Below are 14,779 nucleotides of genomic sequence, written 5' to 3'. Positions count from 1 at the left end.
ACAGAAAGGGTATGCTACGGGTCGCAGGACATCATTGACGTAGACCACACTGGTCATAATGCCCTGGACAGAAAGCAGCTGTGATTTATTGTTGTACCAAATAGCACCCTCACACCACAAGGCCTTGAGCTAGTGTTGTATGTCTTGTGCGAATGCAGTCACTGTGATACTGCTCGCCCTCTCTGCGACAAAGCAAAAGCGGCAATGATTCTCAAACAAACAGAACTTGCATTCGTCTGAAAATACTATCTGAAGCCTTTCCTGTCCCCAGTGACGACGTTCGATTGCGGTCTAGCACGTTTCTGCACATTCGTCAAAGGTTGGCGGTGAAGTGGACGACGCACACATAAATAACCCATGCCGCAAAAAACGGCGACCGACTGTCATCCCTTGAAGAGTACGATATGTCGGTGTTCCACCGTTGCGCCAGAGCCGAGGGGGCGCAGATCTGTCGTGCAATGCTATTCGAATGAAATGTTGACCTTCTCGGGGGATGGTCTGGGTGGTGTGACCTGACCCATCTCGTCGTGTTCTACGGCTTTCCGTGAACCACTCTCTGTGTGTGTGCGCGCGCGCGCGCACACACACACACACACACACACACACACACACACACACACACACACACACACGTTGCACTGCCCAAACACTTCATTCCACACGAGCAGCATCTTCCCTGATGGATGCATCACATTTTCTCGTGCCAATAATGCGCTCTCTTTCATACTCATAGAATTGACGGTACAGTTAGCACATGTTTGCGAGGCATCCTTCACATCTGATCAAGTCACACTGGTCCATTACCTTCGGTTTACAGCGACAACGAGAGCCGTAGGCACATTTTACCGGTAGGTGGTGTTGCGCCGTGTTATCGATGTTGACGTTAAACCCGCGGGCCGACACGCATCAAATGATAATCATTTACTCTGAAGAGGCAAATGTGCATGTCCTGTGAATATGAACGTCCAGTCTGAAGGCGTTCTGTTTTTTCTGAACATGAGTGTACCAACTTCACGCGAGAAAAATCCACAGGAATGTTGAGCCCAAAAGTACAGTCCCATGTTGAAACTAAGGTCACGATCACTATGTGGCATTCTAGTTTTTTTCTTTCCTTTTTTTCCCTTAAAGTAGAAATGCGAAGTGTACATAATTCTACCTGCTGCAGTGCCATTTCGTTGGAGGTAATTAAAATTGAATACTATCCTCTGTTACAATCAACTGGCGTGTGCCATGCACCACTGCAACTTTCTGGTAGCTAAATGAAAGATAATAGTTCATTGCGACATCCTAAGATCGTCATTTTCTAATACGAAATCGACACGTTTATGTGAAAAAAAAGTAAATGCTCATTTCTTTATCACACCGTGACTTGGAGCAGTCAATTGGAGATTACGTTAAATTCAGACTGAGGAGAAGTAAAATGCTTATTCGTATTACTGTTTAGAAATTTTTTCTTGATTGTCCTATATATAAGTGACAATATAACTGTGTAAGGAGCTAAGAAGAGAGGGGAAGGGGTGTTGGTGAACTATTAACGAAGGAAATAAACTGTCGCTTGCTCGTATCCAGTAGCCGTGGTTTACATTTCAAAGCATACATGCGGTAGGAACCGCGAAGGGGAGCGCCGCGTATCGGCAGCAGAGGCAGAGTCGTCACTCACCTCTTCTCCCCCTCCCCCCCGCACCAGCCCAGCTCACACCATAACCGCGCAGGCTGTCGCTACCATCCCAGGCATCTCTTCTCTCCCCAGCCCAACTGCTTCCCTCCGCCGTACACGCTTCGGTGGACAGTAAGGACAACAACAAATTGCAACGTAAAAGCGAAGAAATCGTTGACGACTGTGAGCGCTCGCTCTGTGGTTTTCTTCCAAGCGACTTACATGCCGCGTGGCGCTAAATTAGTCATTACTTTTACAACTTGCTTTTTGGTGAAATATTTTTTAATTTCCTCATATTTGGTAGGTACTGAAATCGTCAATTTTTCCCTCATTTTTCTGGTCTCTTAGGTAAGAGTTCAAGCTGTAGCATTTGCAGCTGTTCCAGTTTTAGTGTCCGCTTTTTTTAAAATTAAGGTGGGTTTCTCTTTGCCGATTATGTTCTTGCTCGTTACACGATGCTGTTCCATCAACGGAACTGGAAAAACGACTTTTGCATATTAAGATACAAGCTGTCTACAGGCACGGTAGACAAATACACTGCGTAAATTATGAGTGCATCACGAGTATGCTGTGATGTATGTGAATACTGAAAATGTCAAGAAATGGATAGTGTGAAACATGTTAAAAACCTAAACTGAAAGCATAAACAGACAAAATTTGTCTCATTATTCAGTTACGCTTTGGGCACATGTTTTAGGGTTACTCCAGGGTGAGTTGTTACTGTTTATCTCTGTCACTTTCCGCCCCCATACCCCACCTCTCTCTCTCTCTCTCTCTCTCTCTCTCTCTCTCTCTCTCTCTCTCTCTCTCTCTCTGTCTCTCTCCCTCCCTCTCCCCCCTCCCTCTCCCCCCACGCCGCCCCTTCCCCTCGCCGCGAGGGTGAGTCAATTGGACTTGCCATGAGCAACAAATTTTTCATAATTAATTAACTTTACAATCACAGAATATATACAGATATATAAGTGCAGAACATGAAATAAAATATAGTGCACATGCACTGAGTACAGAAGATACCAAGCAAAGACAAAATGTATATACAATGAGTACAAAACATATTAACAAATGGCAAAAGTGCACACGCACTGCAGTAGTGAACATATCAGGAAAACAGAAATGTATAGGCAACGAGTATAAATCATATTGAGAAATGACAAAAGTGCACACGCACTGTAGTTCAGAATATATCAGCAAATCACAAAATGTATATACAATGAATACAAATCATGTTAACAAAATGACGAAAGTGCACACGCACTGTAGTACAAAACATATCTGGGAATCACAAAATGTATACATAATGAGTACAAATGGCATAAAGTGCACACGCACTGTAAAACTCTCTAATATTTTTTTTACAACAAATAAACATATTAAGGAATGAAGTAAAGTGCACATGCACTATAGAAGTCTTTAGTATTTTTAGGACAACTGATCTTGTTAACAAATGAAAGGAAGTGCACACACACTGTATATGTCTTTATCATTTTACAAGAATTAGGAAAGGAATGGGAAGGATTGCGTCATGGTTGTAGCACTTTAGGTTGTACGCAGCTGCACTGAAAGTCCATATCTTTCTACAGAAGCACAACACCAAGTGAGACAATCTGAAGCTCTTTTCCTTGAAGCATTAATCAGTGTAGCCAAGACACTGAAATGTCGTAATATTCCATGCTATCATTTTGGTAGTACACTAGGTACACCAAACAGTGGGACCATAATAACATCTCCATCGCTCAAGGTGGTGGACAGCATGTCGTGTCAACACCATGTTCTTGTAAAGTATATCAACGTAGAATTAGTGCAAAAAAAAAAACAAATATAGTGCTCCATGATCATGAGGATAGACAGGATAAATGGATATTGCAGTAATTTCTGGTAATTGGGTCAGAAGGTGAAGGACATTAAGTCACATAGTAGTCTTCATTGAGAATTACACTAGTCTAACAACTGATTTGGGTAATTGGTGGCACTCATCGCCCAGTTACTGAACATTTCTGTACCATGTATGTAGTATTACAGAATAATGTTCATAAATCGTTTGTTTACAGAGAACATTGGCACTCATTGCCCAGCTACAAACCATTAGAAGTCATCATTGAAAGCAGGAGCTAATAAGTGGCATAGTATTACGGAATAATGTACATAAATCGTTTGTTTACAGATAACATTGGCACTCATTGCCTAATTACAAACCATTAGAAGTCATCATTCAAAATGAGTTAATTATTGGCATAGCATTTATACATAATTAGTCTAATTATAGTAACCATTGGCATCATATGTCATCTTATTACAATAAACAGTGGCATTCATTGGCCAGTTACAACGCACTTTTTTTTTGTATTATTCAGAAGTCATTATTGAAGTGACATATTATTCAGAGCTGATCAGTATTATTCAGAACTTTCTTAAACTAGTAGCATTATTTGGGACTGGTAATTACTTTGTTTGCTTTTGAGTTATTGCTGCAAATGAAGATGTGTAACGTTTTTCGTCATGGGTCAGATGTAGCAAGGTTATGAAACAAAGGCAGTATATGTGATCACATTTATAAATGATAGACACAACTGGGTAAAAAAAAAAAGCAAGTACTAGTACAGGTTTAATAAGTAACAGGTTTAGTAAGTATCATGAAAAGCTTCTCCTGGAAAAAAATACAAAATGGATTATTGAGCTGAAAGAAGAAACGCATATTATGCTGAAAAGTAACGAACTTCGAATTAACAGGTAGTGAAATATGTATAAAAATATATATGTTCTCTAGCTGTCCTTTCCAAAACCTTCAGTCATTATACCATACGATATAACACATACTGTCAAAATGAACTGCAACAAATACTTAAATAACTACATAGCATCTCTTAACTAACAGCAAATATATAAACTTCATCATTATTTTCATCCGCAAAGAAAAAACTTCATTATCCATATTAGCACATTCTTCATCATTATTCATCACCATTCATTATCATCTGCAAAAAAGTCACTTCATTATTTATTATACAACTATTCCTTACTTCTAGCATATTTCATCACTAAAACTAAGATGTGTAGTTCTGTCTGACAGCCTGCATCAATCGCCTCGTATTCTGAAAGAAAAAATTAGTTAAGACTGCTATTCTACGATGTGTATAGTATATTCTTGTTAATGCTTGTTAATTCTGATCCATTTACTCTTCATCACGAGGTATTGCATCCTCTTTCGTTCATACCGAAGGTGAAATTCCCATTTCTGTTTAATTTATTTCGTTTACACGTTATTTCTTTCTGAAAATGATGAACAATGATTGTCTTGCATTTAATTCATATACCCATTAGATAAAAACTGGTTTATAGTAACATAATTGAGCATACAGCATAGCATGACAGAAAACGTAATACGTCAAAAACATTGACGGTGTTCAGAAGCAAAAATGTAGACAGTGTATCACAATGTAGCAGCAAAAAAAAAAGTAAAGTAGTCACGATGTTTAGCTATCATAAGGCAAAAATGTTAAAGTCAACTGGTGTTTGTTATATCTTAAATATTTCATAGTACATACAAACAAAACAGGAAAACAATCATACATACATAAAAAATGGAAAATATGCACGGTTTGATGTGTAACGACAAGAAAAGAGTCCTGCTAACCTTACCTTGCCGGGCACTTGCCAAGAAAAAAATACGATAATCATCAGTAAGTGTTCATGTGAATATAATTGCATAAGTGGTCATAAAATGTATAAGTTCATCTGGAAAAATATGCACGGTCCGATGTGTAATAACAAGAAAAGCGACCTGCTAACCTGATCTTGCCGGGCACTTGCCAAGAAAAAATGCGATAATCATCAGTAAGTGTTCATGTGGATATAATTGCATAAGCGGTCATAAACAATTAGGAAATGGCATTACAGTGTGATAAATTATAAAGTATTTTCATTCAATAAAAGGTTTGAAGTTCGACACATGGTGGTTCCCTTTGGTTTTTCTGGTTCTCAAAGTTTCGACGTGTACTACATTGGGGTGAGGAATGCTGCGAATCCGATATTGACCTGCTTATAGAAGTTCAAATTTACTGCATTTACTCTTTCCTTTATTGGATAAATAGTGTGTACGTACTAATATCTTCTGTCCAATGTGAAAGTCACGGCGTATACAAACCTTCTTTTGCTGTCTTCTCCGGCGCTCTGCGGCACGTTTGATGTTGTTCAGCGCAATGTCAATTATTTCACGGTGTCGTAGTCGACGAGATGTAGGAAATGTTACTAATTCTTTAATTTTGTTAAGTGGTTCAACATTTTTCAGTATAACAGATGGAGATAGCATAGTACATTCCTTCGGTATGGAATTAATTACATCTTGGAATGAGAATATGTGTGTGTCCCAATCAATATGTTTTTTATGGCAGTATATTGTACACAGTTTACCAATTTCTTTCATTAATCGTTCACAAGGGTTCGAAGAAGCATGGTACCTGGATGGATATATATATATATATATATATATATATATAATCTCGGAGAAATGTTTCTAGCTCGTAACATACATGCCCATATAGCAGATCGAAACTGTGGTCCATTGTCGGAAATTACTTTCAACACATGCCCTACATGAAATAGAAAATGTTTTACAAATGCTTTCGAAACAGTTTTAGCAGTAGCTTTGCGTAACGGAGTGAAGGTAACAAATTTTGAAGTGAGTTCAACAGCGACAAAGATGTAGCAAAAACCTCTATTAGTTCTGGGAATCGGACCAAAAATGTCTACAGCGGCCATGTGTCTCAATTTAACAGGTACAATGGGATGTAATGGAGGAATATGTGAAGTCGTATCTGATTTAGCTTTCTGGCAGATTTTACATGACGCTAAAACTCATCATATACGTTTCTCCATGTTGGTAAAATAACAGTTCTGTCTCAGTATAAGAAAACATTTTCTAGCTCCGTAATGTGCGTAACTTAAATGAGTATACCAGATTAATTTGTTAACAAGTTCTTCAGGAATGCATAATAACCAATTGTTCAATTGTTGCTGTCAGGATGAGAGCAGCGAAACAGAATGTCATTGCGTACAGTGTAATGATTTCTAATGGTAACATTATTCCTATCCAGCCAAAGGTGTTTAATCTCTTTCCATACGTTGTCTTTATTTTGCTCTCGTGCTATGTCTTGTAATGACGACGAAATGAAATTTTGAAATGCCACTTGTTGAATGTACATGACGCTGAAATTTGCTTTGCAGAAGTAGGTTGCGATGTCTTGCTGATTGTTGCTGAGAGAACGGGATAGTGTATCTGCTACAATATTTTGTGTGCCGGGAATGTGAACAATTGTAAAATTAAATTCCTGTAGATAAAGTTTCCATCTGCTTAATCTGTCGTGTGTAAATTTAGCCGAAAGTAAAAATTGTATCGCTCTATGGTCTGTATAAACGGTAGTGTCTTCCATAAAGGAAATGCCGAAATCTCGCAAAAGCCCATACAACACATAATGTTTCAAGTTCAGTAACGGAATAATTTCGTTCAGCAGGTGACAGAATGCGACTTGCAAAGGCGATGTTTTTAATTACTGTAGAACCATCTTCTTCAATTTCCTGAAAAATGTGTACGCCTAAAGCGGTGTTAGAATTGTCGGTGGCAATGGAAAAATTTCTGGTAAGATCTGGGTGCGATAAAAGTGGTGCATTCAATAAAGCATGTTTCAAATACCATTCTCGTGAACAAGATTCTGCGTGTCAAAAGTATTGCTCGCGTTACTGGAATATGCAACCTGTAGTGTATCTGGTCAAATTCTATCTGACGTGTTATTATTTTCAGGAGGATGCTGTGGTATTTCGACTATTTGTACTGTTCTGTTATTTCTTCCTGACGTATTACCTTCGGGATGATACCTACTGACTGGTTCATTCATGATAATATGTTGTTGCTAATGTTCTTGCTGCTGATAAGACGGACTGTTATTAAATGCACGCTGAAAATTGTGCTCATTGCTTTTACGTCTGTCATGACAGTCATTTCTATACGGTGCATTGCGATAGGAATTTAAATGGTGTGTTTTCTGTACGTAGTTACTTCCTTGTTGCTGTGCATTACTATTTGTTGGAGCTGACGCTATACGTGTAGGCGGCGAAACATTAAAGCTTGGTTGACCTTGTACATTACATTGTTGGTTAGGTATGCTAACCGGTTGATTTTGTTGCTGTTGTTGGGAAAAACCTCTATTGCTACCAAAATGTGGTTCTTGTTGCTGATAATTTTGACGATACTGATAATTAAAATTTTGTCTGTTATTAAAGTTCTGGTGATTATCGTTCCTGAAGCGTCTATTAGCTTTGCTATTGAAATTGCGTGGCTGATTGTAATTGCTGTATGTTTGTTGACCTTGGTTGTTATATGAAAAATTTTTGTTTATAAAGGAATAATCCGATTGCTGCACTTCTAAAAGCTGTAACAGATCTCTGAATGCCGAAATATTTTCTTTTTGCTGACCCGTTAAAAGTGACACTCTTAATGATCGTGGTAATTTAGAAATACATAATTGAATAAGTGCAGTTTCACTGTATGGTTCACTTAAGTACTGGTTTTGTTGGACCATGTGTTCAAAAAATTGTGTGACACTAGGAAGATTTGAGTTCTCATAATTCGGTAAACTAATTAATTGATCCTTAATTCCGCGCTGTGTCGTCTTCGACCAGTACGCTGACAGAAAAGCATTCTGAAATTCTTCTACCGAGTAGCATTGTCTCGCGATCGGTCTCATACGAGTTGCCAGTTCGCCTTCCAAAAAAACTGCAAATAAATTCAAGTTTATGTGTTACGGGCCAAGTCGGTGGAAAAGCAAAGCTAAATTGTTGTATCCAATCCAAGGGGTGGATCTGTGTTCTGTCATTTTTAAATACTTTAAATTTTCTCACTGATAGAAAATGTTTGTAATCAAAATTATCGTCTGTGTATGTCTGAACGGGTTCAGGATTGTATAACAATCTATTTGTCTGTGACTGTTCGGAATCTAAGTCACGTACTCTGTGTAAATTACCCAAATTATACTGGCTGTGTGAGTGTGAGAAATGTTCGGAATGTGCCGAATGCTGTGACGTGTTATTAACTGAAATAATTTTTATCTCTGTCACTTCTTGCTGTAAAGTTTACAATTTTCTACTTAATGTATTATTAGACGAATCTATCTCACTGATTGTCTGCTGTAGATTTTGAAATTCAGGTGTTTGATTAAACGAAGTTGGTGAAGTATCGTCTGATTTGTTATCATTATTACTTTCAATAACGTCAATACGACTGGCCAATTCATCATATTTTTCAGTCAGTATTTTTACCTGATCATCGTTTTTAGTGTCACAAGCATTAATCTGTTTTTGTATTTTACGTGTGGTTTTGCTCAATTTTTTAACGTCAGCTTTGATGACATCGGAATCCTGTGTTCTAATTGTTCGAGTCTGTCGGTCACTGTCTGAAAATCTACTGTGTATGTGTCAGTTCTTGTTTTAAGATCGGAAATTTCATCACGCAATTCTGTGTTCAACTGTTTGATAGTATTAATTTCGTCTGATACTGTAGCAATATTGTTGTTTACGTATGTTTTTGCTTTCGCAAACAATTTACGTTTATCTTCCTGTCTTTGTACGGTAATTGTTTCCATGACTTGTCGTTTTACTTTATTTTGTTCCTGTATAAATTTACGGAAACGCGTTTCACTGTTTTGTAGGTGATGATTAAAACGTTTGTCAATTTGACTGTTCTGTTGGTCGAATTTCACGTCCACTTTTGCATTCAGTGTGCGCGAAAGTTCTGCTGTCATTAATTTAAACTCGTTGCGTAATTGTGTTGCTTTTTCAGAGCATTGTTTACCGACTGCACTAATTTCGTCTCTAAGTGATTCTGTTGCAGCTGTTTGCATATCCCTTAATTCTTGCGCAACAGATCTAATTTCTTCACTACTTTTCCTAGCACAAGCCTCAGTTTCCTCACGTAACTGTTCTTTAGTATCATGACATTGTGCGGCAACGGCTGTAATCTTTTCACTAAGCTGTCTGGAATTGTTGTCTAATTTTTCATTAAGGTTGTCTTGTTTTTCAATAAGTTGTTTGAAATTTTCATTAAGGTTGTCATGTTTTTCATTTTGTTGTTTGAAATTTTCACTATTTTCTTGTCTGAGATTCTCGTTAAGTTGTATCTTTAATGCTATGAGTCGATCCATGTCAAAATTAGCTACTGTATTCGTTGTGCTGTTTAATGGCGTACCTGCAATTGTCACGTTTTGTGTATCCATTTGGATATTCTGTAATTCTTGAAAATGTTTGCTAATCGGATGTGCAGTGTTAGTCACTAAACCGGAATTAAATAAATCTGTCGTCTGATTACACTGTTCATTTTCGTTAGAAAAAGTTGTCTGTTCATTACGTAAATTTTGCAAACCGGGTGTTTCAAGCTGGGCAGCGTTCATTGTAACAGAACGTCCCGCGTCATCAATTGTCGTCCAATTAACAGAGGACACAATTGAATTCATTTGTTCATCATTAGGATAAAAATCATTACAAGTGGTCGGTACGCACTGATTGTCTACAAATGGAGGGTTGTCATCATTACACTGCGTGTCGCAAGTACTATCGGTCAAATTATTCAAATCGGCTATTTCACTCATTGTACATCGCGATGTACTGTTTACAGTTTTTCGCGGCATTTTCCACTAATCTAAATTATTCATAAATGAAACAAGCACAATGCAAAATGCAACAAACACTATTACAACAAAGAGCAACAAATTGCCGATGATCTGTGGAAGAAAGAGTGACAAATTAGTAAATGCGTTGCGCCAAATGCTAATTACATTTAAGTAAATAAGAGCAGATATATGACTACCTCTCAGAAGATTCACAAAGAAATACGATCGTGGCCGGATGTCGCCAAGTGTAACCTCCCCGCAGAAATTAAATTAAATGATAATTTGAAATGGAGCCAAGTGTAACCTCCCAACAAAAATGTTTAATAATAATGCAAAATGGAGCCAAACTTAAACTCCCCACAAAAATTAAGGAATGAAATTTGACCAAAAACCACACAATAATATTAATTGAATAATGAACCATGAACGAAATGTAACCTCCTAACAGAAATAATATTATCTGGTAAATTTTATAAGGACAGCAGCGCTGACCTTCGGCCCTGTATTCTGAATAACAAAAGCAAAATTCTTACCTCAATAAAAACTGCAACTATATCTGCTCTTATTTATCGACACAGCTTCGTGCAATGCTGGCGTATAATTTTTTTTTTTTTATTCTTGGAAGGAATGCATAGGAAATATTCTTTAAATTGAAATGAATGCTTTTTCTTCAAAAGAGTGGAAAAATTCTTTAAATTGAAATGAATACTTTTCTTTAAAAGAGTTACTTTATAAAAAAATTATTATTGGGGCATTTTTTCTGAACAAATTAAATTACAATTAACATACATTATTAAATATGCGCAAGGCTGCTTCTTTACCTTCTACAACAATACTCATCCTCCAGAGTCCTGACCAGAGTCGCAACCAGAGCACACAGCCGACGCATGCAGAGTCCCTACTACCGTATCCGACTGACTTCTACTGTCGACTCGCGCAGACTAGCGCAGACACGCGACAAGCAACAACTAACAATAAACTACTCTCTGGTCAGAGATTCTGTCATGCCTCGCCCATCGCCGGCGAAGCATACACTTTACAAGGTGAATGCGCACTACTGAAACATAATCCAGACGATAAGAAATTCGCGTTAAAGGGAAAGGAAGTCTTAACTTCGTTTGACCGTAATGCATGTGCTTCTCTGATAGTGTAGGCTTGCTGCGAGGACGTATTCGACCTACTCCCATTACGGCTGCCTGAAGATACTAAAACCTAGCAACCTGGAATAAAAGAAACTACAGAGACAGGTGTAAAACTAGGGAACTTGTATCTCGACTCTTCTCACTCCAGTCCCTCAGACATTTAGGTTATAAATGAAAGCAACTGCAGCCAGTGTCTATATTACACGTTATTATTTATTTCATGACTACTACTGTCGAGCTGATTCCTCACCCACCAACAAGCCTATATAGCTTCTTTGAATTGTCGCAGTTTATTTATTGATACGAATTGGAGAATGTCTAAAGTCTTCACCTCAAGTAAATAGTTAAGTAATAGGTTTGTTTTTTGTATACCAAAATATGCAACAATTTTTCTTCGTGGTAGGAAAATTGTGGCAATCGCTGAGCGTGATGAATGCGTATTACAGTCCGTAAAGAGGTGTTGAACCTTCCTTCCCAGATGGGAGAAGAATTTCCTCTCCTTTCTAACTCATCTCTTCATTCTCATTCTTCAAGGTTCATATTCTTCATTTTAGTATTCCTCTTCTTTTTAAGAATGCAAATGTTAAAAGGAGGAAAGTGTACACGTGCAGTATTATGTAGCCGATCGGTCTTTTTCTTCATGCGTGTCAGTAAGACATTACACACAAAAAGTTCAAATTTCCACCATGTGCTGCCGTGTTTACACGTATACACAGTAGTACAGCAACCCCGCGCTGTAAACGAATTGCGTCTAGTTTCCTTTGCAGGCTGCACAGATGTTTCCCAACACCTATCCCCCCCCCCTCCTCACCTGCCGCCTCCCCCCCCCCCTCCCCCCCTACTCACGCGCTATTGCCAATCCCGACCTAACTCCAGGTCAGAGTACGCTGCCTCCTCCAGTGGCACTACGCAAATTTACTACGTTGGCAGCACTGCCAGTCCCGACCTTCGGATAATCGCTGGCGTTGCCGAGGCAGAACGCGAGGCGTGAGGTTATGGAGGTGTGTGTTCGTAACGTTTTCGCTAAGTTAGTGTGTGCCACGTGAGGTTTCGGTGTTACCGATATAAAGCAACCATGGATTACGACTTTCCTATTGTGGTGGATGAATATGAACTGACCAATGCCGTGGATATTTACGAGAGGGAACTCAACGATTTCGTTGTGCTATACTACGTGTCAGGTAAACAAACATACAGCTAAGCAAAGATCTTTCCAGCACGGAGCGTTTCGTATAGATTCGCTCTGATTTGTTGAAAATTTATGTGTAAACATCTACGATGTAACATCATAATACAAAAGTTGAAAATGCTTAAGACTTTACAGTAGGTGTTTGTTGTAAATGTTATTTTTCGATGTATGCCGTGCCATTGCACACCGGAATTGTAGTTTAAATAAGTTGTACCTCACATTGTTGTGCAGCCAGTCTGTTGCAAACCATTCATGTTTCAAAATATTTTGTGTACTCAATCGCCACAGATCTGTGCGTGGTCAAACGAATTATACATATCTGCAGTAACCACAAAAGAATGCACAGAAATTAATTAATCTAATAAGACTCGACTGCCATATTGTGCATTTATATAAAAGCGTCCAGTATGCTTCTGTGATTGAAAATTCACTGTTAATCTACTGTCACCATTTTCTCTAGTCAATTGTGAACCAAAAGGGCTCATTTTAGATGACCAATTATTTTATAGAATGCCTCGTGTTTCGTTGTTGACAAGTGAGTGTGTAAGCATGCCTAAAGCAATTTGAGGTTCCAAACCAATAACTTTAGATTTAAGCAGCTGGTGTGATTGCTGTCTTAATGTATTATGATATTAAATTTCGACAAGAATGTATAGCTAGTCTCTACCACTAAACATTGCCCATTTTCTAAATATGTTGTAAAAAAATCTATCCAAGCACGACTTCTTAAAGGCTTGTTTTGGGTGGGCGTGGCTCCCGGCGTCTTAGTGGCTCGCCTATCAGCTGTGTTTTGAGGTCGTAGCCACCTGCCAACTTCTCTTTACGAAAGCGAGTCTTGCTTTGTGGCACACTGGAGCAGTCAGGCAGCAGCTGTAATTACTGCTGGGTGCAGCGTTGTCTTGCATGTGGCTGAAACACGTTTTGCTTGGTGACGACTCGCGTTGAGCTGGCAACGCGCCTCGAAATAGTTCTGGGAGAAAACTGAAAGTAACACAAACTTACCGTTACGCAAGACTAAAGGCATATTACCGTTACTACATGCGGTAGTGAAATGCCTTCTACAGATAATTTTCTACCTATCACACAACTATTAAAATTACCAGTAAAATTTACCGAAGCAGTAAAGCGAGTAAGCATCAGATTTGTTTAATTTATTTCCTATCAAAGGTTTTTTGTTGGCATGACGTCTTACAAAAAAACTGTTGTATGCAGGTATGGAACAAGACGTAGGACCCCAAACTCACGTTATTTCTCCTGCGCAGGTTGTGTGTGTTTTCCAGCTGTGTAACCAGCTTCTCGCTGATACCAGCTATCGGAGGTGGTAACTGTCCCAGTGTTAGTGGAGGAAGCAGATTCGCAAATCTTCGACCAGCCCAAATTCCGGTAGAAGTTAGGTAATGGAAACCGTCCACTCCTTGCGTTTCTCGTAGTCTACATATTTTATATGTGCATAATACCCATCAAAATAATCTTAAGTCTTATCAGATATCTAATAACAGTTTTCTAAGTGTAAAGTAGGGTTTTAGTTTTATGATTGAAAGCGTGTTTACTGTGGCGAGAACCTCAAAGTTGGATGTGCTACAGGTTACTGTCTTACCACAGTCTTTATTTGCCATTAACAATCGTGACTTCGCCAAATCAGGAGGAAATTATCACGTTTCAACGTAACCTAGACTTCGGGCTACGCTGTCACTTCAGTGAAGGTATGAAGGGGGGGTCCAGTATCACTCTATAGCCCAAATCCCTTGATTTTCACACGTATACTGACGTAGCGTAATATAAAATTTTTAACGGTAAATGCGTGCTATTTGTCTATCGCAGTTTTTCGAATCTTTCAGAAATACGTCTGGGCCCACAAATCAACTTGTGTTTAAAATATCATTTGACTAGTTCATACTTTATAAAGAAAAAAATAAACTCATTCTGGTAAAATGTGCACGTTACGGTGGTTTCTAACGCAAGTTTGCTGAAGGGCGACGACTGTCTTCAGGTAAATAAACTTACTGAATTACAGTTCAGGACCCAAGTTATTAATTATATGAAGTCACAGTAGGAAGCTCCATTTTTTTCTGTCCGTGAGAACAGCAGAAGTTATGATCATAGGGTACTAAGGTATGAAGATGCCCTCACGAAACAC

The 14,779-nt window shown here is 38.5% G+C and overlaps 1 protein-coding gene across 10 annotated transcripts in view; it reads left to right on the top strand.

Annotated features, from left to right (window-relative positions):
• The window catches only part of LOC126236693 (oxidation resistance protein 1), a 785,360-nt gene that overhangs the window by 467,721 nt on the left and 302,860 nt on the right, over window positions 1-14,779 (top strand). The window contains exon 1 of one of the 10 annotated variants that reach the window (XM_049946196.1): window positions 12,432-12,634. The exons of the other annotated variants lie outside the window; for them this stretch is intronic. Within the exon in view, the coding sequence (XP_049802153.1) occupies window positions 12,529-12,634 (106 nt within the window). The 5' untranslated portion in view covers window positions 12,432-12,528. Of the gene's footprint in view, window positions 1-12,431; window positions 12,635-14,779 lie in introns of those variants that run through there. 10 annotated transcript variants of the gene reach the window in all.

Source organism: Schistocerca nitens, chromosome 2, assembly GCF_023898315.1.
Source record: "Schistocerca nitens isolate TAMUIC-IGC-003100 chromosome 2, iqSchNite1.1, whole genome shotgun sequence".
Lineage (NCBI taxonomy): Eukaryota > Metazoa > Arthropoda > Insecta > Orthoptera > Acrididae > Schistocerca > Schistocerca nitens.
This window is presented reverse-complemented; position numbering and strand designations above follow the sequence as displayed.